General features: G+C 40.1%; 1 protein-coding gene across 1 annotated transcript in view; it reads left to right on the top strand.

The window, feature by feature from the left end:
- MUSK (muscle associated receptor tyrosine kinase) overlaps positions 1-25,282 on the top strand; it is a 238,647-nt gene that overhangs the window by 86,066 nt on the left and 127,299 nt on the right. Inside the window, exon 5 of the mRNA XM_075595218.1 lies at positions 10,231-10,372. Within this exon, the coding sequence (XP_075451333.1) occupies positions 10,231-10,372 (142 nt within the window). The remainder of the gene's footprint in view (positions 1-10,230; positions 10,373-25,282) is intronic.

The raw sequence follows: 25,282 nt of genomic DNA, 5'->3' as shown, positions 1-25,282 counted from the left end.
ACAACTCACTGGTGCAATATTCCTAGATTTTGCAAAGGCTTTTGATACTGTTGATCATGCTATCCTGGTTAACAAACTTCAGAGCTCTGGAATAGGGAAGCATGCTTTAAACTGGTACTTTTCTGGGGGCCCTACTCAGTGTTCATAAATTATCTTCCCACAGCTTGTAAGGAAGCCTCAATACACATGTATGCAGATGACACAATCCTATATGCACACAGCCATAGCCTCTCTGACCTTCCACACATACTTCAGTCTGACTTTTTGAGACTCGAAAACTGGATTTCCCACAACAAACTGTTTTTAAACACTGACAAGACTGTAACAATGGTATTTGAGACCAAGACTAAATTTTTAAAGCTTCCAGCGACTGAGCTCCAGATTAGAACCAACACTAACACCACCCTAACCCATGTCACTAGTTTTAAATACCTGGGCATATGGTTTGACTCCCACTTAACATTCGGGATGCACATTGATACCCTGACAACCAAGACCTATGCCAAACTAGGGGTACTCTACAGGAGCAAATCCTCCCTAAGTCTCCTGGTCAGAAAGCGTATCGCACAGCAGATGCTAATGCCAATTATTGACTATGGTGACATAGCATATAGCTCGGCACCTCAAACCCACCTTAGCAAAACTTGACACCCTCTACAATTCAATTTATCGTTTTGTTCTCCAATGGAACTACAACACACATCACTGCGAAATGCTCAAAGAACTAGATTGGTCATCACTCGAGTCTAGGCGCAAAGTTCACCTTTCCTGTCTTGCCTTTAAATTCTTTATGGGCAAGCTACCCAGCTATCTGAACAAGTGCCTCACCCCTACCACATGCAGCATTTATCATCTAAGATCAGACTCCAAAAGACTGTTCATGGTCCAAGACTCAACAAAGTATCCGTCCATTCCTCCTTCTCTTACTGTGCACCCCAAAACTGGAACAACCACATCCACCACCAGTTAAGTTCTTTCAAATCTAAGGCTGTTTCACATTTTAACCTGGTCTGTAACTGTTTCATACGCCCATAATATATATTTTCTTTAACTGTGCATGCAATATCTTGTATATAATGTATACCCTGTTCATTTATGTAACTGTATTTGTAACCTTGTAACCATGTATTATTTGTCTTAACTCTGTGCCTAGGACATACTTGAAAACGAGAGGGAACTCTCAATGTATTACTTCCTGGTGAAATATTTTATAAATAAATAAATAAAATTGTTGACATTCAGTAGCTGATTTATGATTTTTTTTCAGGATTTCTAAGAGCTGGTTTTCTTTACATTGTGTACAGCTCTGCTTTGGATATATCTGTCTGTGAATGTAGGCTTTTGAATAAGTTTAATATGGTTGTTATTTTCTGCCAGGCAAGCCTATGGAACTAAACAATTATTTTATGATTTCTAATAAGAATGGCGATATAAAAATAATATAATATTTGAACAGTTCTTTAATTACCGTGAACCCAAAATACTTGTAGGCACTGCTGCTATTTAGTACATTCACAGCTACAAGAGCAAAAGAGACATCTCAATGAGCTGAATTTAAAAGGTGCAAACCCAGGGTCCTCTTCTTTATCTTTCAAAAAATAATAAACATTTCATTAAACAAAATATCCACATGGCCATGAGATTATAGTACTTTAGAATGTGTCATACTATTGAGAACAGGTTATGCAAACAAACAAACAAAGAAAAACCTTGCTCACCTCACTCAAAAGGATAAAGGCGGTGCAAAGGGAAACTATAAACGCAAAAACACACAAAGTCCCTCTTAACTGCACTCATTCCTTAGTCTAATGTGTAACTGAAAGTGCCAGTTTAAATAACTGGTACCAATAATAAACTCATACTATGTAGACCAACAGGAAAAGGAACCACTAAGCTACTCTATGGTAAGACAAACAATAATGACAACATTAATAGAAAATAAAACACGGCGAAATGCATAAAATTACAACTACTGTACATAAACTAAAAAGATCCCCTAATGGGCAAATGAGGAGCAGTCAGGTTATGATAGGGGTTAATTGGACCTATATAAAAGAAATGAAACGTAACGCACGCTAGGTTTCAAATCTTTTGTCTCCATTTATTACTCATAGGGTAATGACTTTTATACCAGAAAATGTAGATATTGGTTAGAGGCGTAACATAGGCGTGACATAGGCGTAACATGGGTGTGTCTTGGGCGTAGCATTGATTAGAGGTGTGATTTAGGGGCAGGACATATTAGTGGCATGATTTTGGGACGTGTTTCTCCCAATACAGGCAATGTCTGAATACATAGCTTATTCATTGTCTGTTATCAAAAGAAACCTTGAATCTTTAACAACTAATTATACTATTTTGCCTCTTTCAGAGAATCAGTCTATTATATTCTAACTAAAAGAGCAGGAGACTGACAATACAAAAAGTATCTTAGCAATATCCTGAGCAGGAAGAAAGGAAATGTAATTTGGCAGAAACTGCGTGCATTAGGAATTATATTTCAGCAAAAGGCTGACTACAGAATCTTAACTAGTTATGATCAGACAAAATGGATGCTTAACACAAGTGTAGATTTTTGCCTGACCTACTGGTCCTAACAATTCCCTCCTTTTTGTTCTCTAAAAGAACAAATACCCTTACTTGGTACTCTTCTCTATGACTATGGCCTTGTAGTGACTAATAGAGACATATATATAACATTAAATATTTCTATAGATTAGAAAATGGCTTACATCTCAATATGTCACATAATTTAAGGGTCAGCTATTTGTGAGAGTTGGTGGGGGCTAATTTCTGCTAAGAGCGACTGCACAAACATTCTTCTTGCATGCATCTTTCATACTGCATTTACTCAGAATGGCAAAATGGACCAAGATGGCTGCTATGGTCAAAATGGCTGACTTGTGATCCTTTCCTTGTGGTTGACTCACGGCCCTTGGTGACCTCCCACCTTTCTCATTTCCCCCCATATCCTTAAGAGACAGTCTATTTAAATAACAGAACAGTTAACCATTTCATAGTCCTGATGGACCAAGATGTCCAGGTTGTGCATAACTTCATTCCTTTCATTTCCAGCCATTATATCAGCCCAGTTGATTTCTTCTTCGGTCTCTTCTTCTGAGGTACTGGCGACATCATTACCGCAAAGAGGCATAGCGTCGGTGGGGGTTGCAACAAATTTCTGGATCAGAGTTTTGCTGTACTTAACACATAGAGAGCAATGAGTAGGACAAACACACACATACAAAAACATTCTCTAGCTTCGCTCAAAGAAAATCAATCCAACCACCAAGTCCCCATGGTCCCTAAATCCTGGATAAATACACAACATTGTGCTTTAACTAGGGCGCATACATACCCCTCCCTTTTTTGAGGCTAAAATATAGTTTAGAGCTATTTTATTCTGCAGAGCCATTAATTTAAACGAAACCTATTCTTGGTTAAGTGAGTAAATGTCTGTGGTTTGTATGATTGAGGATATCCCTGTAAACCTGTCATACAGTAACCCAACTCCTACATTTGGGAATAAATTCCCTGAAATGTATTCTTCCCATAGACTACTTTTTAGCACTTGTGTATTGGGTGTCTCTATTTTGTTTCTATCTCTACCTGTGAGCAATTAACATAACCGTGTGTTTGACTGATAAAACATTCTCCCACCGGGATATCATTCTGCAGGGAGATTCTATTAACCTATAAATCCAAACAAAGAGTTAAACAAATAATATCTTATACTATTTTGTCATCCTTATGGGACGCCACTTACACAAACATAATGGAGCATACATTGTAACTGAAAAATAATAAAAACCTGTAAAAAATAAAAAGTTCAAAGTTCGTGTGTTGAGGCCTGGACTTTTTTGCCTATGACCTTTCTCCCTTGATGATTAGTGGTCAGAGAGTATTGTGTCCATCAAAACACTAATTTGCAGGCGCTATGTCTTTGTTTTTATTAGCTGTTTGTGCCTAGGCTGGCACTATTTTGACGTGCGTGATGTGTATCCATGGTGATAAGCAAAATTTTTACTGCAATGCTGGTGATGAGTAGTATTTAAATGGCCTTTTCATCTGGGATGAAGAGCGTGCTTGCGTAGAAAATACTTGACCATTAACCTATCTCGCGTAGGTGCACTTTCAGCTTTAACCTGTGCCTAGAAAGACTCAAAAATATATATTAGTTGCATGCAATACTTATTAATTGTTTTATTACCAATAACATGGTCCTTAATTCGTTACTTTGAACTACTGATGGTCATAACTCATCCCATAAGTGTCTCATAAGGAGAGAATTTATACCTAGAAATAAATTCTTGTATTAATATGGTTACTACTATTATTAGCATCCGCATATAAACAGAGATATCCCCTATTAACGCTCCTCAAATTTTAAACTAAGCAACCAATGTGGACTTGACTTTGCTACAATCCAATTTCCTAAAACTTGGTACCTCAGCCTGTGCCAAACCAATTGCTTCCATAATCAACTCTATCCTGTCTGCAGGTCCCTAAGACCTGAAAACTGCCAGAGTTGTCCTAATCTTCAAAAATGGGGACAAAAACACTGTCTCAAACTACAAATCAATCTCTCTTCTCCCAATACACACTTACTCTCATTCATACCTAACTGCCATCTGCCATTTTCTCTGATGCAAATAGTGTCAACCTTTTAATCATTTATTACTAAATAGCCTTAAAACTCACCCCACAAATCAAGCATCTCAACAGCCTCCACTCATGGTTATTGTCCCACACCCACAGTCACTCCTGGCTTTCACCTCAAACACTCCACTGTAACTATTCTGCTAAAAAAAAAATGTGAAATGCCCTGCATATAATGTATACCCTGTTCACTTATGCAACTGCACTTGCAATTATATATCCCCTGTCCTTTAACTCTATGTCCAGGACATACCCAAAAATGAATAAATGGTTACAAAATTATAAATTTGGCAGATATGATATATCCTCAACATAGGGACGGCTTGCTACCTGCTTTGCTGTGACATCTGCAAAGGTATTATTATTTTTTGCCAGGTGTCTGTCAGCCCTGTTAGTATGGCAGTAACCTTTATTACTGCAAGAGCCCTTGGAGTTAACATTGATATAATAAATTCTAAACCTGCTGTGCATTGTGTATTATTTACAACATATCAAGTTCTGGAACCTCTATAGGGATCTCAGAGAGTCCTTCAATAACCTATGTATCTCCTCTCTTTTGTTCATATATATCTGGAGGCGTGGGTTTGAATCCCACTTCTGACACCAAAGCTGAAGGAAAACCGTTATTCCTCGCCTAGGCTTCAGAACTGAGAGGAACCCTTCCTCTGCCAAGAAAGCTGAAGGCCTTGTGACTGGATACACATTCTGCACCAATTGCAGCAGACTTCCCGGGGAAACTTTCACGCCCTGCAACTTGTTATCTACGATTTTTGTTGAACTTACAGGCCCGGGAGTACGAAAGAAATGAAACGTAATGCACGCCAAGTTTCAAATCTTTTGTCTCCATTTATTACTCACAGGTTAATGACTTTTATACCAGAAAAAGAATATATTGGTTAGAGGCGTAACATAGGCGTAACATAGGCGTAACATGGGTGTGTCTTGGGCGTAGCATTGATTAGAGGCGTGATTTAGGGGCAGGACATATTAGTGACATGATTTTGGGTCGTGTTTCTCCCAATACAGGCAATGTCTGAATACATAGCTTATTCATTGTCTGTTATCAAAAGAGACCTTGAATCTTTAGCAACTAATTATACTATTTTGCCTCTTTCAGAGAATCAGTCTATTATATTCTAACTAAAAGAGCAGGAGACTGACAATACAAAAAGTATCTTAGCAATATCCTGAGCAGGAAGAAAGGAAAGGTAATTTGGCAGAAACTGAGTGCATTAGGAATTATATTTCAGCAAAAGGCTGACTACAGAATCTTAACTAGTTATGATCAGACAAAATGGATGCTTAACACAAGTGTAGATTCTTGCCTGACCAACTGGTCCTAACACAGACCAAGCTCCATCTCCACACCTGGAAATCAGGGAGGCTGCCTGCGGGTGGGGAAACCCCAGAATTATGCCTGACAATGCTTCAGACATACTAAGACTGACATGGCAGACAGGGTAGACAAGTAGCCAGGACTGGCATAGCTACACATATATAGTGCAACTTTCTTGCATCCAAATTGCACCACTTTTGCCTTGATGAATAACACCCTTTGGAGCCTTTGTACTAAGATCTTGTTTGAGATTTCTTTGGGTATCAACATTTGGGTGCTAAAATGTAGTACAATCCTTTATAAAATGTGTGCTGTATGTATGAAGGTCAAGATGTGACTTCAAACATATGACGCATAGTTCATTGTTTTAAATCTATTTTGTCACATTGTGTCATGTGGAATACCTGATTGAAACTATTTAAATTAAAACAAAATGATGTGTATTTTTTCTAAGTTTTAACTAGTATTAGAAAATAATGTACTGTATACATTTTTACAGTAGTATTATTTATTGTAGCCATACCGTAATATTTTAACATTTAACCTACTGTATGTAATGAGACATACGTACTGCGTCAAATAAATGTTTGGTTAATATATAGTTGTATACTACTAATATAAAAAGACTTTCAGGGTTTATGCCATTTTCAGCTTAGATGATTTTGACGCACAGTCTGGTATTTTTTGGTACACTGATACAAGTTTGTTTAGTACATTACATTCACATCTGTGAACCAAACGCATTCCATTTCTGTGTGCCAAATATTTAACTAAAACCCTTTTGATGCCTAATGCGAACATTGAGATAAATAAGGTTAGTACGTAGGCAATTACAAAAAGAGAGAAAAAGTGTGCAGCAAAAATAAATTCAGGGATAATAAAATACAATTTGTGCAGTATAGGGGAGGCGATAGACAGCACTCTGACTCAGATAAATATGTATGGTTGCCGGGTGCACGGAACAAAAGGAGACCCTTATTCCTTCTATAATACTAACACAACTATGGAAGTACCAGCACTCTCTGTCTAATGGCTGAATGATCTACTGAATGCAAATGTCATAATAGTAAATACATTTAATAACAAGTCATAAAGTATGGACTGGAAAGAGCTTGCATGAAAGAGCAACTGAAAAAGCAATCCAACCACTTGTCCTCTGCTCCTCGTGCTCTGTGCGACAAACTCAAAAATGAGATCCCAAATACCCAAAAAATAAAATGGGAAAAAAACACATTTAACAAGTGGTCAGTGACATGTACATAACCTTTTAGACGATAAGAGAACGTAGTGTATAGGTAAGGGGGAGATGGGTGCTCAAACCTCTGGGAACCTTGCCACTCAATAATTGCTTGAAGGACTTCTATAGACTATAGCAGAGTGGGTATACTTTCAAATGACCTGTGAGTCACCAATATGCGCCATCAACAATAATAGAGGTAGTGTGATAATACTGAAAGTTACTTCACATAAACCTCAAATGATCCATTTACTGGTACTCCTACTCCAAAGTGTTTAGTGGCTGAGTGACGGCTCATTGACCAGTCAGCCATCGGGAGGTGTGTCCTGGGGGGCGGGGACTCACTGCAAGCTGTTAGACCACTAGAGAGATGTGAGTGAGGTGCGACCCGCTGGTGGGCATGCGCTGATGGGACAGGGGGGCATTTCCGCTCTTCGGTGCAGGGACTGAGGTAGTGGCGCCTCGCGTGATGTCACTCGCATGCGCAGTAGAGGGGTGTGCCTCTTTTTTCCAATTATCTCTAATTATGAGAGGTATATATAAGCAGTCTAGTTTGCCCCAGACCCTATACTCCTTGATAAAGAACCTCAGGGTCCGAAACGCGTAGGAGGTCTTTGTCCCCCTCCTGGGGTGATGTTTTTATTTGTCTTGTACTGAATAAATAGGATTTTATATTTTCTCACCACCTGGCTCCCTGGCAGTGCACTGTTTCTTCTATTCTTTACTCTGGATAAGAGAATGTCTACTGATGTTAATCAGAGATGGCTCAGCACCTCTCAAATACTAAAGGAAAGTGAAGACAAAAAACAGCGCACTATGTTCATAGTGTAGTAAAATTTAGTATAAAAAATGGTCATAAAAAGGGTAAGTATTCTGCATACATCAAAGTAGTTCTTTAAAGCATTTCATGTTACAAGACATGCGTTACCACACTGGAACCAGACGGGATGGATGTCTGACATTGTCTGGTCTCTCCTGGATGGTGTTCGGATACAGTCACTTTCCTCACGGTAGGTGGCACCACACAAGGGTCCATGATGAATCCTCAGCATGTGCAGGATGCCAACAGTCTCTTTAGTGGTGAATGTCGCAAAATTGATAGTTGAACACAACCTTCCAGGATCGTGTGCACAGCAGTGTTACTGTAGAGACACCAACATCATCACACAGCATCACAAGAGATCGTGACCAGGAGATATTGGTAGGGGAATCGCAGTGGAACAACTGCAGGCACCAGTGTAGTGATTGAAATACTAATGTCCATAAAGAGTAAATGGACTCCAGCCCAGACATAGCTCCGACAGTGCGGGGCGGTGGTTCATGATGTCACTCTGTATCGCCACAATAATTGCGGCTATGCGAGATAAGTCAAAACAACCGAAATAAAACTGCACGTCAGTGCTTAGGGCTCAAGAAGTAAAAACAGCATATAGACAGTTTAAAATCCTACGCATTTCGTAGTTCACCAACTACTTCATCAGGGGGAATAATTTTACACTGAGTACTCATATGGGATTTATACCCACCAGTATCTAAAGATTTTACGAACATTAAGCATACACATAATACACAAAGCATATTAAAACAACGCAACATGTTTTGAGAATTAGCTGAAATAAAAAACAGACATATGTTAGATATTCATACATAATCAAATGAGTAAAATACGAACTAAATGGATGAATTTAGAAAAAACAGAGGATGACTGCAATAATGAGAAAAAATCATAAAAAACAAAACAAAAACACCAGAATAGAATCATTCTAGACAATAGGCTGTATAGCTATGAGTAAACACAATATAATTATATTGATGGTAACTAGTGAAGGTGCCAATTAATAATGTTAATTTAAATCGAGGATTAACCAAGTCCAAAAATATATATGTTGTCTAATAGTTAATCACAGAAATGTGGTTAACACATCCAACAGCACAATAAATGATGAAATCAGTAAAGATCCATAATGAAAAATATGCTAATAAAAAAGTAAGGGGCAAGAAGAGACTCAATGAGAGAAGCTTAATAAAGTTATAGAAAACTGTAAGTGCCTTTACTAATGTGTAACATTGAGAGTATTAACTGCATTTTCAAAGTATCAGTAGAGGGGCCAAACATATTTTATTAGAATATTTTTTCATTATGGATCTTTACTGATTTCATCATTTATTGTGCTATTGGATGTGTTAACCACATTTCTGTGATTGACTATTAGACCACATATATATTTTTGGACTTGGTTAATCACCAATTAAATGGCTACGCCAGCTGTTAGGGAAAAATGCGATTTTATCTGCAAAAACATTTTGTTCTTTTTATGGTGCATGTCATCAATGTTGTACCACAAAAAAAAAACACATTATTTACTGCGTTCGATAAAAATATCAGAAGCGGCAAAAAATGACTAAATATAGATAATGTTGTCATTTTGATTCCCGTCATTAACTTCCGATATTTAGCGGAACCAGCCTTACACCAAAAAATACCAATTTTTTTAATCATGTACTCCAGGCTAGCATCTTGTATGTATATAATGGGCAGCACATACAGTATACACATAAGCAAAATAAGATAAACCAACAGGGCGTAGGTGATAAAACATTATGTACAACACATTTTACCACATATTAATCCCTTAGTAGTCAAAGTGATCAGCTATCTGACTACTAAGTGCTTTAAAAGGATTTATATTAACATTAAACTACACTACCTACCCATCATTGCCATGCAATTGTTTACTAACTGATAAGGCAAACAAGGGGTTAACTCCCTGTGTTTTCCTAAGTTCAATTTGATCTCTAATTTAATGAAGATTGATGACTGTAGTCCATAGTGTTTATTAAAGTTGCCCCAAACTCTCAGGGCACCTATTGCAATGTGGTTGTAGGGCCATGCATGCTTTGTTATTCATGCAACATAAACAATTGTGTTAACAAGCTAACATGTATTAGAGTGGTCTGGGCAGTTTATTTAAAAGAGAATTCCTTTTTATGTTCCTAGGAAAATGCCCGCATTGCCATTCTGGAATCTGGAAGCTTACGTATCCAGAAAGTGCAAAGAGAAGACGATGGGCAGTATCGATGCGTAGCGAAGAACAGCCTTGGGACTGTATATTCCAAACCTGCCATGCTGGAAGTGGGAGGTATGAAACAACTTGCAGTATAATGTTAATTACTCGCACTATGGAGTTATCTAAGAAGGTGCCTTTTTGGGGGTATTTGTAATTCAGGTGAAATAGATGAAAATGTCATTGTCTTGCTCCAAAATTGCCTTGATATATCACAGGGGTAGCCAACTCCAGTTCTCAAGAGCTACCAACTCTTGTTTGGTTTGGTTTGTCAGGTTTTCAGGTTATCCCTGCTTCAGCACCGGTAGCTCAATCAGTGGCTCAGCTGCAGACGTTCAACTACATTTTCCTTTTTCCGAGAAATTGCTTTAATGGATTGGGTTTACTAAATAATGTTGTCGCTTTCATTGTTTTGTATATAATTGCAAGTAGAAATGTCCGTGTTGCCACTACTCAAAGACATCTGCATTAGTAAGTCATTTCATTGTTAATCAATCAGGGAAGTTGTTTATTAAACAAGAGCATGGCATGACTTTTTTTCAACTATATTTATTACTTTAAACAGCTATGACATCACAGATACCATAGGAAGCCATCTAGGTCTTTATTGGGAACACACATACTGTACAATAGGAGCATAAGTATCAAGACACAAGAGGCGCAAATATTGCTCCAGATGTTTTTCTTTGATACATCTGGTGCAGTTCTATGCTCCAGAATTGCACCCCTCTTTCATGATAGACAACCCCCATTTTAGGCATATGTTCAGACAGTGCAGCAACCAGGTATTGAAAACTGGAGAGGCCTGGAAGGCTGAGAGCTGTTCATACAACTCGGACATTGTGCAAGGCTAATAAAATTGATGTGCAAGAGGATTGAATAAACGTTGTCATTATTTTTCTTTTGTTGTTCAAAATGCATGTGGCCTGGTCCCAGTTCTCTGGATTCCATGGCAAATTGTTCTTACATTAATTTCATCATTCTTGATTAACAATCATTCTTACATTGCCTATGCTTGACGTCTTTAGGTAATGCACAAAATCAAGCAGGTATATGTATTATCTAGTGATAAGATTTGCATCAAACATTGGTGTGTATTAAAAATTGCACAATATTGTTTTTGGGCACACAACATAGAAAATTAATGAATATGGCAGAGTTTGTTCCTTACTGTGATGGCAGTGAAATGGGGAAGTATTGAACTGAGATGCTATTCTTCGTCCCATAATTAATATACTGTGAGGATATCTTCCCTGTGCTGACAAAGAATTCAGCTTCATTGAAGAACTAATATCTTGTCTAAAAGACAGTTTTAGAGAATATTAAATTCAGGCTTAAAAGTGATTCATGAAGGTGTGAAACGTAATTGCAAGAGGACAATCATTCATTGAATGCCTATTGCACTCTCATGAACCTAGATTTCAGCTGTGCCTTAAAGTTACATTTACTCATAGGTACAGATGGAAGAAACTGTCAAAATTTGTTTCGCAGAATTTCCTGAGCTTTCTATTCAATGTCCATTCCACGGTGTCAAATCTGTCAACGGATTGTTCCAGTTTCAATCCATGCGAATTCATCGAAAACCGACTTTCGATACAATCCGCTGGTGTATTTTAAGAATCAAATCCGCGGATTCAGCAATCCGACAGCGGATTGCAAAATCCGTGAATTGGATTGCTGGTGATAAAAAAAATCCAGTCAAGATGAATCGCCCTTTTTGTGACTGATTCACGGAAATCCAAGGACCAAAGGAACCAGTCGATCTAAGGCAGTTCCAAATCCACCCAAAATGTTTGGCCTATCTCATAGGAGTAAATAAAGCATATGTGATGAATCATCTAGTAGAGTAATGCTGATTTTTTTTTTAAATATTAGGCAAAGTTAGTTTACAAACAGACAATAGTGAGGGGACATTTGGAAGGGTATTTGTCTTCTTTTAGCTCCTCCCTTTATGTGATGGAGTGTGGCCTGCAAAGTCTGCAAAGAAATATCATGTGGAGTATGACCTGGGCCGGTGGCCAAAAAATTGTTACATGTGGCAACACCCAATAGCCGGCAGCACAGATGAGGGGCAAAGGGAGAAGTGGAGGGAAGATCTTTCTGTAAGGACAACAGTTATGAAGCTCATAGAATCCCCCCTTCTTTGAAATCAGCATTAAACATCACTAATAATGCAATTGTGGAGGGATGAGACATATCACACTTTTCTACCATAAGATTTATTTCAAAACCCTGTGCCAGAAAATTATTAAACCCCTTTGATGCCTTAGACTACCAATGATTTGCAATCATCAAAGAGGTTAACATACAAAATAAATAGCCTACAAAGAAAACACAGAACACATAACATCCATATAACATTAATATGGGCAAATATTAATCCTTAGTAGCCCATGTGGCCAGCTAGTCATGGATTGACCATGTTGTATCAGGGGCGTAGCCAGGACTTTACCTGAGGTAGGGCATTTTAAGTTGGTGGTGGAGCACTAATACTGTAGCACCGCCGGAAGGCCCTAGCACCTTGCAAAGTGTGGCGCGATGGCGATGCACAGGTGCCCTGACATTTCATCAATACAATATATATATATATATATTTTATAAAGTAGCGCTATGGAGTGCCATGTTATATATATATAAAAGAGTGAATAAATAAATTGGTGTACATTGAGACACTGCTCTGATGTCGAGTGGTGTGATATAACAACATACAAAGCTCACTCTGCCTTGGATAACTGTGACATTCTGAACAAACTAGGAACAGAAAAATACTTTCAGTTATTAAAATAAAATAAAAGCAGCTTCATTACCTTAGCAGCAATCCGCTAAGGCAATGAAGAGGTTAAACCAGTGTGCTGTACATGGTTTATTGGGGTATAGGCCGGGTTGCCACCACTCCGGGTTTGACCCGGAGACTACGGGTTTGGGATACATATCTGCGGACTACGGGTTGTGATGTAAAATCTCTAGGCGAAGGGCAGCAGATGAGTTGGACCGTTGGTGGGAGCGAACTTAAAGCAGGATGGAAGAGGAGGATGGCCGGAGAGGAGCGTGCCCCAGCGGTCCGACCTGGATGTCTTCATTGACTTCTTGGGCTGCATCTCCCCCTGTATGGTCTCATCAAAATGGCTCCCCAAAATCAAATGGTGTTGAGTTGCCATGACAACTGGACGTTGGTGCTATGCAGCATCACATTGCCGACACCCTTTGGTGCCCCATGACGTCTCATGGCACCGTGACGTCACATGACATTGTCATAGCAATGCGGCGCCATTTGACGTCAAGGAGCTTTTTTGACAGAAGCATGCAGGTGGAGATGCCGCTGGATGATGCCGCCACCGGAGAAGGTAATAAAGTTAAATATATAAATAAAAAGCGTAAAAAAAATAAGTCTCCTGGTTATCATTCAGCAGACGGTGGCAACCGTGGGTAGGGGTTGGTTGAAGAGGGTAGTTTCCCCAGGGTGGGTGGTTAGGCCTACTGCAAAGGATGCAGGAGGGTTAAGCTTTTCATTACATTAGCGGTAGTTATCTCTATGGTAACAAAGTGTTTAACATCTGCCACTACCACCCGCGAGGCGTAACCACCCACCCCGGGGCAACTATGCCCTTCACCCACCCCTCTACCCTCAATAAACATTAAAATATGCACTCAATGGGAGGAAACATAACCCGAATGGTAATGAATTGGTACCCTACTACCCACTCCCTCTACCCCCAACAACCCCCATCCCAACACACACAGTACAGTAATGGGCAAAATCTCTATTATCCAAAAACAGATCCACATGACCGGAACATTTAAATAATGCAGAGAGATAGAGACACCCCATACTGGGGCCTGTAATAAAGGAAGCAGGGGGTCCCCGGGGCTGAAATTAATGCGGTTTTGCTCCAGAGACAACCTGCTTCATACTGTGTTAATAAAATAAAATGAAAGGTGCGCGATCGCCTGTTAGAGGTGAGAGAGTGATTGATTCTGCCTACTCCTAATGCGTGTCTCTTACCGATAGATACAGCCCGGTAGGATTCACACAGCCTCTGTAAGCGCAAATGCACCCTTGCACCTCTTCCTTGTTGCACTACTGCTATAAATAAGGCCACTACTAATCGTGCAGTCCCAACTAATCAATTTAAAAAAAAGATTTTATTTTATAAATGTCCTGCAATGAAAACAAAAGGATTTCACGTTTAATTTTGTTTTTATAACTAAGGTCCTCATGCACTAAGCGCCGAAAAAATGCTTTCGGCAAGTGTTCCCGATAGGCATGATTTTGGCGATTTGTCCTCGCAGTATTCAGTAAGGGCCAAATCCATGCCGATCCCTGCCGAATCACTGCGAAAGCAAAATGCCGGTGAGCCGGTGATAAAAGAGCCTGGCTCCCGATAGCCTGTCGATAGGCTGTTTCTGCCGATATGTGTCTGCAGCAGAGAGAGACCCGCCGCTCTCTCTGCGCAAACATCAGCAAAATAAAACCATATCAAAACAACTTTTACTCCTAGTGTACATGTGCAGGGGGTCTCCTGAGCTGAACCGCATTGGTTTCAGGTCCGGAGACCCCCTGCTTCCTGAGATACAGGCCCCTTTATGAGGTGCCGGTATCCCTCTGCATTTTAATGTCCCGATTACGTGACCGCAGAATGTAAACAAAGCAGAGGGATACCGGCACCCCCTAAAGTGGCCTGTATCTCGGGAAGCAGGGGGTCCCCGGACATAAAACCAAAGCGGTTCAGCTCCGGAGACCCTCTGCACATCTACACTATCAGTAAAACACACATATCAATAAACACTCATTCCTTACCTTTGCGGCTATGTGCTATGGTAATGAAGCAGTATGAATTTATTTTTAATAATATTGTACAGTGAGCAGGGGGTCCCCTGAGCTGAACCACATTGCTTTGTGGACCAGGGACATCCTGCTTCCCGAGTTACAGGCCCCGGTATGTGTCATCGGGTGGCAGTGTTGCCGCCATCTTTATAGCATCCCATACGCGCGGTGCCCGCTATAAATATGGCGGCGACACTGTAACCGATTCCCCAAACCGGGGCCTGTAACTAGGGAAGCAGGGAGTCTCTGAGCCAGAAATCAATGCGGTTCAGCTCAGGGGACCCCCTGCTTCCGCACAATGTTATTAAAATACATCAATGCTGCTTCATTACCATAGCGGATAGCCGCTAAGGCAATGAAGGGGTTAAGGCAGAATAGCATGTTTATTGGGGACATTTGCCCCCAATAAACATTGCAATAAACAACATACACCCCTGTGTATTTAAAATACATAAACACCAATCAATACATTAAATACATATTGCACTCACCCATGTCCGGCTTCCACGATGAAGGCCATCCTCATCTTCATCCTGGCCATGCCCCATCTGCTGCTGCAAAATATACACAAGAATAAAAACATCCAATGTAATGTCCTCTAACCCCTTAATCACCATAGCGGTTATTAACCGCTACAGTTATTAAGGGGTTAACCCACCCTCACCCACCACTCGGGAGGCCTACATACCCTCCGCCACTAACCCCCCACCCCGTGAGGCCTAACCACTCTCACCCACTACCCACAAGGGAGGTCTACCCACATACCCTTGGGGACAATACCCCCTCCCCCCACCCCCAGTACCCACAATAAAAACAATACACAGCCCCACATTAAACATCATTCTATTTATTAAATACATTACCCACCCCTTGTGCCCCCCCATAAATACATGATTTATTCTTTTACATACAGGGTTCATACCCCAGCCCCACGCGAGTCCCTGGCGGGCTGACGGGTCACCTGACAGACTTACAGGGTACCAGAAACTTGTTTCACACAGGATCTGGAGGCCTGTTGGTGGGTCCCGCCAAGTGCCACGGCCCCCAGGTGGTCTCCGCGGGTCACCGTGGGCCACAATTGTGTCCCCACGGTAGGCCCGCGGATGTCTGAGAGCCCAGGGTCAGACCCACAGGTGTCTGAGGGGCCTCAGGTGGTTCTCACGGGGGTCTGGGGACTCACGGGTGCTCACTACGGGTCTGCGGTGCTCCCACAGATGTGGGACCACCAGTTCTTCCCCGCAGGTGTCACCCGTGGACCACCAGCCTGATACACGTGAGATACCCGGGGATACCGCAGGTGGTCTCCAGAGGTCTCACGCAGAACCAAGGAACAAACTCTGAATGTAAAATAAATAAACCTGACCTATACATTCAATATATACATCCCCCCCTCCCCCAACACCTACAGTACAATAATGTGCAAAATAACTATTATCCAGATAGGGATAATAGATTATTTGCCCATTATTAAACACATTAACTAGCATATTAAAATAAATAAAGTACTACTGACCTCATCAATAAGAAGCCCCCGTTGCCTGCAACATCCTTGTGTTTCGTTGCCCACAAAATACATAGCCAATACATAGCCAATACATTGCAATTACATTCAAATATCAATTAACCCCTTAAACACCTTATCGGATAATAACCGCAAAGGTAATTAAGGGGTTAAGCCACACTGGCCCGATACCCACCCTTCACCCATTCATTTGTACCGTGGCTTCATCATGCAACTATATATACACATATATACACATATATATATATATATATATATATATATATATATATATATATATATATACAGAGAGAGAGAGAGAGAGAGAGAGAGAGAGAGATACAGTATATATATATATATATATATATATATATATTTATGTGTATATATATATATATATATATATCTATATATATATCTATATATATATATATAGATATATATATATATATATATATACACACACACACATGATGAACCAATATACACACATATATATACAGATAGAGAGTTCCCACGCTCTGATTGGCTACCGTACCATGTGAGGCCGGACATCTTTCTTTTCATGGCGTCATCTTAAAAGCAATTGAAGCAAAGCCATTCTGATTGGCTGTGCTTTCATTGCCTTTAAATGACGTCATCATTTTTTTTTCTCGGCCAAATCACATGGTTTTCACGGCACAATCAGGGCCATGGGAACCATGACGAAAATGTGACGTCATAGGCCTTTAAAAGCCTGTGTCGTCTCATTTTGAAGTCAGACGCCGAGCTGGAAGGACCTCCGGAGAAGAAAGAAGACCAGGGCGTGGCCGAAGACGACAAGAAGACCCCGGAAGAAGAGACAAGAAAGAAGAATACAGATGAAGATGCATTACAAATAGAAGACCCCTGGATTGTCGTGTTTTATTATTTTATGGTTTATTATTTTATGGGTTCCTGTGCGTGGATTGTTCTGAGAGTAAGCTGTTCAACGGGAGTCGGTGAGTGGGTCAAGTAATGGTAAGTGAACTAAAGAAATGTATTTTATTTAACTTGTTCATTTTTTTAAAGGTTTTTTACATGTGTATTTTTTATTTTTTTGCTATATCATTTCTTGCCACAGTATGTATGTATGTATGTATGTATGTATGTATGTTTAGATCGATATATACATACAGGGTAAGAAATTATGTTGTTTTAAAAGCTTGTTTTGCTGTGTTTAAATTGATTTTGCCTAAGCTGCTATGCATAAATGTGTGTGTCATGTATTTTAAAATTAGATAGATGTCATTTTTGCTATTGTATGGTGTATTTTATGTCAGGGTTGAGGCTTGCTTTTGTATATTGTATTTTTTTGGTACTTATATTTTGTCTGAGGATAACTTGTTGTGTTCAATGATTGAATTACTTAATTGTTTAATTGTTATTGATGGAATGTAAATTGATTAGTGATTTAATTAATGAATGCTAATTGATTTATGGTTACTGGATTGGTTTAAATAGTATACTTGTTTGGTTGTATTGGTATTTTGTTTGAAATATGTTATTGTTAACATTCATTTGCAGAATGTACATGGTGCATAGATTGTATGCATAATGTATACAATGTAAATGCAATGTTTTGAGTGGCATTTGAGGCTTTTGATTGGCATTTGAGGATTTTGATTGGAAGATCAGATTGGATTATTAAAGGAAATTGATTTTATTGTACTGTGTCTGTATGGAGAAGTGGTATTTGTAGTACAGCATGTTTTTGATAACCCTTCTACATTTATTTGTATATTGGTTCATCATGTGTGTGTATATATATATATATATATATATATATATATATATATATATATATATATATATAGTTGCATGATGAAGCCACTGTACAAATGAATGGGTGAAGGGTGGGTATCGGGCCAGTGTGGCTTAACCCCTTAATTACCTTTGCGGTTATTATCCGATAAGGTGTTTAAGGGGTTAATTGATATCTGAATGTAATTGCAATGTATTGGCTTTGTATTGGCTATGTATTTTGTGGGCAACGAGAGACAAGGATGTTGCTGGTGACGGGGGCTTCTTATTGATGAGGTCAGTAGTACTTTTTTTATTTTAATATGCTAGTTAATGTGTTTAATAATGGGCAAATAATCTATTATCCCTATATGGATAATAGTTATTTTGCACATTATTGTACTGTAGGTGTTGGGGGGGGGGGGTGTATGTATTGAATGTATAGGTCAGGTTTATTTATTTTACATTTAGGGTTTGTTCCTTGGTTCTGCGTGAGACCTCTGGAGACCACCTGCGGTATCCTCGGGTATCTCACGGGTATCAGGCTGTGTGGTCCACGGGTGACACCTGCGGGGAAGAACTGGTGGTCCTACATCTGTGGGGACACCGCGGACCCGTAGTCTGTGGGGAAGAACCGGTGGCCTCACATCCGTGGGGGCACCGCGGACCCGTAGTGTGCAGGGAATAGCCGGTGGTCCCACATCTGTGGGGGCACCGCGGACCCGTAGTGAGCACCCATGAATCCCCAGACCCCCGTGAGAACCACCTGAGGCCCATCAGACACCTGTGGGTCTGACCCGGGGCTCCCAGACATCCACGGGCCTACCGTGGGGACCCAATTGTGGCCCACGGTGACATAAGGAGACCACCTGGGGGCCATGGCACTTGGCGGGACCCACCAACAGGCCTCCAGATCCTGTGTGAAACAAGTTGCTGGTACCCTGTAGGTCTGTCAGACGACCCACCAGGCCTGCCGGGGACTCGTATGGGGCTGGGGTATGAACCCTGTATGTAAAAGGATAAATCATGTATTTATGGGGGGCACAGGGGGTGGGTTATGTATTAAATAAATAGAATGATGTTTCTTGTGGGGCTGTGTATTATTTTTATTGTAAATACTGGGGGTGGGGGGAGGGGGTATTGGCCCCAAGGGTATGTTAGTAGGCTTCCTTTGTGATTAGTGGGTGAGGGTGGTTTGGCCTCACGGGGTGGGGGTTAGTGGGGGAGGGTATGTAGGCCTCCCGAGTGGTGGGTGAGGGTGGGTTAACCCCGTAATGACTGTAGCGGTTAATAACTATGGTGATTTAGGAGTTAGGGGACATTACATTGGATGTTTTTATTATTGTGTATGTTTTGCAGCATCGGAGGGGGCATGGACGGTGATGAAGATGAGGATGGCCTTTATCGTGGCAGCCGGACATGGGTGAGTGCTATATGTATTTAATGTATTTATTGTTCTTTATGTATTTAAAATGGGCACATTCACTATTATCCTTTTGTGGATAATAGTAATTGTGTCCATTACTATACTGTATGTGTTAGGGGGGTGGGGTGGTTATTTATTTATAAGTATGTATGTGTTTGGACATTAATTGGGGGGGCACATAATTGGTACTGCAGGCCTGCGGGTAACACCCGAGGGCCCCCGCCGGCCTATAGTATCATTGATGTGCATATATGTGTATGTTAGGGGGGTATAGGGGTTTTTGGGGTAATATATATATATTTATGTATTTATTTATATATATTTATTTATTTACTTAGTGTGGGGCTGTTGTGTGTGTTTTTTTTTTATTGTGGGTAGTGGGGGGATTGTGAAGGGGGTATTAGCCCCAACGGTGGTTATTTAGGGCTTGCAGGTGGGTAGCGGGAGGGCTTAACCCCTTCATGACCGTAGCGATATTAACCACTACGGTCGTGAAGAGGTTAAGTGCACCCGCACCCCCCCGCAAGCCCTAAACAACCACCAAGGGCCAAATACCCCCTTCACCCACCCCCGCTACCCACAATAAACCTGGCTCGGCGGGTTAACCCCTTAATTGCCTTAGCGGTTAGCCGCTAAGGTAATGAAGTGGGCTTTACATGCATTTTTTCTGCCTCGGATGCATGCCGGGGGGCTCCGATGCTGATATCAGCTCCGGAGACCCCCGGCATCAATAACAGACAGGAAAAAGGCCTGATTGAGTGTCGCCCTTGCCGATGCTTCTCCCCACCGACCCGCCAACATTGAGATGGCGGGACGAATTGCCCAAAAAATGGCTTTTCGAGAGTGCTGATCAGCTCCGATAAGCACTGAAAACATGATCGGGGCTACTAGAATACAGCTGATTTAAAAAAGTGGTGAAAGGTGCCGAAAAGTGGCTTATCGGCAGCCGGGTGCTGATAATTTTTTATCGGGGGGAAAAAATGCCGATTTTGGCCACTTATCGGCGCTTTCTGAATCCCAAAGGCTTTTTGTGGCGAAAAAAAACTTTTCTGCGATTTGTGCATAAAGCCCTAAGTCTTTATCACAGCATCTGTTGAAACAAAAGCACTATGTACTGAATGTCCTGTGACATTTCTTACTATACTGCTAATAATAAGACTTGCAGACATAATGTTAGTTATTAAACATTTTGAATTACAAAGCAAACCTATAAATATATATAATATATATATATGTATATATATACATGTAGAGGTATCAGTACAGTGTTAGCCGAGCTTCAATAATCAAAAAATAAATAGATGATACCACAATGAACCGCACTCAAATGAAGCTAAAAAATTAGCCACAGAACGGTATCATCTATTTATTTTTTGATTATATATATATATACATATATATACGCTAAATTGTATGGTATCTTTAAGATGCTACTCCTCTCAGAACATTACTAAAAGGAAGTTATCTTCCTACCAGATTTTCATGGCCAAATTAGGTACAGTAGTTGACCTTTCAATAAGGGAAGTAATCCTTCCACTAAAGGTATAACGGAAAGAGACAGAAGATGTCACTATGCCTTGGAATGAAATTACCTTCCGTTTTGCTTTGGAATCTTACTTTGCTCTGTGCTCAATATAGCCCATAGGCCAATATTTGTTCTCAATTTAGAAATGAGTTCTGCTAGAAACAGTCTTCATGCAGTTGCACAGGATACAAGCTATCTACTTACATTTTTCCCCATAGCCATACACTATAAAAGACACAATCTATTTATGAAGTCATATAGCAACACACACAAAGAGTCTTAGCTGAATTAAATATGTAATTAGCGACCATGCTAATTGATCTTTGTTGTATTTATGTATACTTTTAATTATATAGCGCCACCAATGTATGCATCGCTTTATAAAAGAGATCAATAGATTACAGGAAATGGTGATACAAATAATGCAGCAACCATAAAATCATACAAAAGAAGAGTTTGGAGAGTTTACTGCATTTATGTTTACCAATATTATAGAACAGACATGTATCTTATGTATTAAGAAGATAGAATTAATCGAATTAACAATGATGGTAATATTCTCATTCACAGTATATTACATTTATCTTTACTGTTTTGGTTACTGCTTTATAATCCTTTATTCAATATTGTGCATATACTGTAAGGAAGGTATTTTTGTTTTACAGATTGATGGAGAGAAAAAAAATCAATAACTTGCTTTCCATATTTTATGCCTTTTTTTCAAACATTTTGCATTTTCGCTACATTTTTTACATAAACATACATTGCTTAAACATTTTGAAATTTGGACAGAATTTGGACAGAATTTCGCCAATATTTTCACACTTTTGCCAGAGTTTAGCAAAATGACCTTTCACATTGACGAATTTGGAGATTTTCATGCCCTTTTTGGAGATTTTAGTTTTGCAAACTGTAGCAAACATTTTACACATTCATTACACCTGTATGAACAAAGAGGAAAGTTTGTTTTGATGTACTATACAATTGTATTGTGTTAAGTGTAAGAAATGTGCTAATCCATTAACTTTCTTATGTCAGAGAGGCTTACACTATCATATGCTGCAAGGGAGAAAAAGAAAGAGGAGTGGACAAGGAAGAGGAGGAGTATGTCATGTCTTTTTACAACACATGGAGAAATACTTGTGAACACACCGAGATACCTGAGAATGAGGCTAATTTAAACCATATAAAATATACTCAGCCTTTTCAAATTAGGATATTTCCCAGGTGTGTTTACAGGTATCTCTCCCCATGTTGTATGAAGGAGTGTTTTTGGGAAGTATATAAGTCAATGGGTACTTTACTAAAATAGTAGTTGTCCACCTCCTCCTCACCCACCTCCAATATACAGCAGTGTTGCATATACAGGCATACCCCGGTTTAAGGACACTCACTTTAAGTACACTCGCGAGTAGGGACATATCGCCCAATAGGCAAACGGCAGCTCGCGCATGCGCCGGTCAGCACGTCCTGAACAGCAATACCTGCTCCCTACCTGTACCGAAGCTGTGCGCAAGCGGGGAGACTATAGAGCCTGTTACAAATGCGTTATTTACATCAGTTATGCGCGTATATAACGATTGCAGTACAGTACATGCATCGATAAATGGAAAAAAGGTAGTACTTCATTTTAAGTACATTTTCACTTTACATACACTGCCGACACACTTAATTGCAGTGCGGCCAGATCCGCAAGCCGGGAGATTTCCCGGCTTGCTAGTGGCCGCCCCTCGGCGTGCCGCGCGTCATAGACGCACGGTCACGCGTCTTCGGGAGCCTGCACCCCCTGCATGCGCGTCCAGGGCTCCCCGAGGGAGCCCTGGTGTCCCGCGATGTGGGGGACGGCGGCAGGGGGTTCCGGGGGACCCGGCGGACCCGGCAGCGGTAGGGAGAGCGCCCCGATCGGAGGGCGCTCTTCCGCTGCTTCGGCGCGCACCCGTCACCCTCGGGCGCGCGCCAGGCTACTGCTGCGGCCAAGAACGGGCAAATGCTCGAATAAACTTGGCCGCAGCAGTACATACTCCGGTCCCATTGCGTACGTTAATGCGGGTATGCCTGTATTTGCTTTGTGGATATGCGTTTACGGAGGGAAAATAAAGTTTGTTACTTTTTTTGATAACTTTATGCTATGAGCCCTGATTTAATGAAGCTTTGTGAATCTAGGCCATAGAATATCAAGAAGTGAATTTATTTAAATGTAACATACACATTTTGATTATGCATCTCATGTTAGATCATGAATGCAGTTTAGTCATAAGCAAAAGTTGTGGCGACTGTAGTTTGTATTATATCTAAATAAAATATAGTTGTTGTGTGAAAAAATTGACACATCATAATGTTGAACCTCCTTCATAGAGTATCTCCTGTATATTCTGTGATGATCTTAGTTTGGGTCCAATGGTTCCTGTAGAGAAATTGTGAATTTTTGTTTTTTTAATTGTACTATTCTAAGAAAGCCACAAAATATGCAGGGAATAGATTTAGCTAGACATAGTGACAGATCTATATCTCTACATCTGTTACCACTGTCTATTAAAATATTAGCTTCATCCAAAGAAAACATCTGCCTATTTAGGGTGAATAGCATTACAATAAAAACTAGGAAATCGGTATAAACTAAAAAAATAACATGCAGATAACCAGATTATGCTAATAGCAGAAAAATGAATGCCACTCCGTAATACCTTAACAGCTGCATTTGATGGAAGCTATGGCAATTTTGATATGCTCAGGAGTTTTATCAAAGATATCATGACATTATATTGCCAGGGATAAAATACAGAGTTAGCTATAAATGTCATATATTCCAAGGGATTCTTATATTATGTAGTCATTCCTACAGAGGCTTTATTTATATGTGTGTGACAGGGTGAACTAATGAATATAAAAAAGAGTAAGTGTGTAGTAACTTGTGCATACATGGTTGTGATACTAAAAATGTCTATAACATTTTAGAAAATGTTTTAATTTCATAAATACAGAGGCAGTATTGTGTTAACAGGTAGGAAGTTATAGCCAACAAGTTGTTTGGGGAAGAAGAAGAAGAAGAAGAAGAAGAAGAAGAAGAAGAAGAAGAAGAAGAAGAAGAAGAAGAAGAAGAAGAAGAAGATACCTTTGTCGACTGAATGATTCTCCAAATTTTCAGGATGAGTAAAATCTGTCTTTAGTAACTAGGACTAGAATGGCCAATGCCACCAACAGCCAAAGTGTAGACCTATGATGTGTGGGTGGTACTTTTGTAGTAAGTAGTTACAGTAAGATGTCATTTTCAAATGGGTAAGTCCTAGGAAGGAGCTACAAGCATCATAGCCAGGAATACAGGCATATGCAAAATTAGTTTAAATATAGGCAGAGCATTGATCCAGGGAGCAGTACAATTGCCATTTATTGGAGACAGGGAGAATGGTTTTCGCTTGTAAGACATAATTAGTTTATAAAAAGCAGAAGCTCAGTGTAATCTGATAGGGAAAGATAGAAAGATAGAATGCCCCACTCCGTTGAAAGAACTCACAAGATCACTGTTCTTTTAAGCAGTAAACTTGAAATGGAGAAAGAAGCGACAACCAAGTGATGGAGTGTTTTTCTTTCTTCGTATACAGTATATGTACTCAAACTCCCACGATTTGGAACTCCATACTGTATGTGAAGGAAATTTGCAGAAGGCAAACATATTGTAAATCCACCTTTTAATTAAAAAAATATATTAAAAACAGATGCACATTGCACCCACAAATGTACAAATGGTATAGCGTGGTTGAGAGTACACCCGATAAAGCTACTGTATGTCGGGTGGACGTTTTACTCACTCCACCGTAGGCTCTCCGATGTGTGCCACTTGCAGTTTGAAAACATTTTTGCATCACGTGATGGAATTCTCTTCTCGCGTTGCTTGGATTGAGCATACCGGCTAGGCTGACAGCTGGACTCTCTCTCTTTAACGCATTCAG

The sequence above is a fragment of the Ascaphus truei genome, chromosome 1, assembly GCF_040206685.1.
Source record: "Ascaphus truei isolate aAscTru1 chromosome 1, aAscTru1.hap1, whole genome shotgun sequence".
NCBI lineage: Eukaryota > Metazoa > Chordata > Amphibia > Anura > Ascaphidae > Ascaphus > Ascaphus truei.
This window is presented reverse-complemented; position numbering and strand designations above follow the sequence as displayed.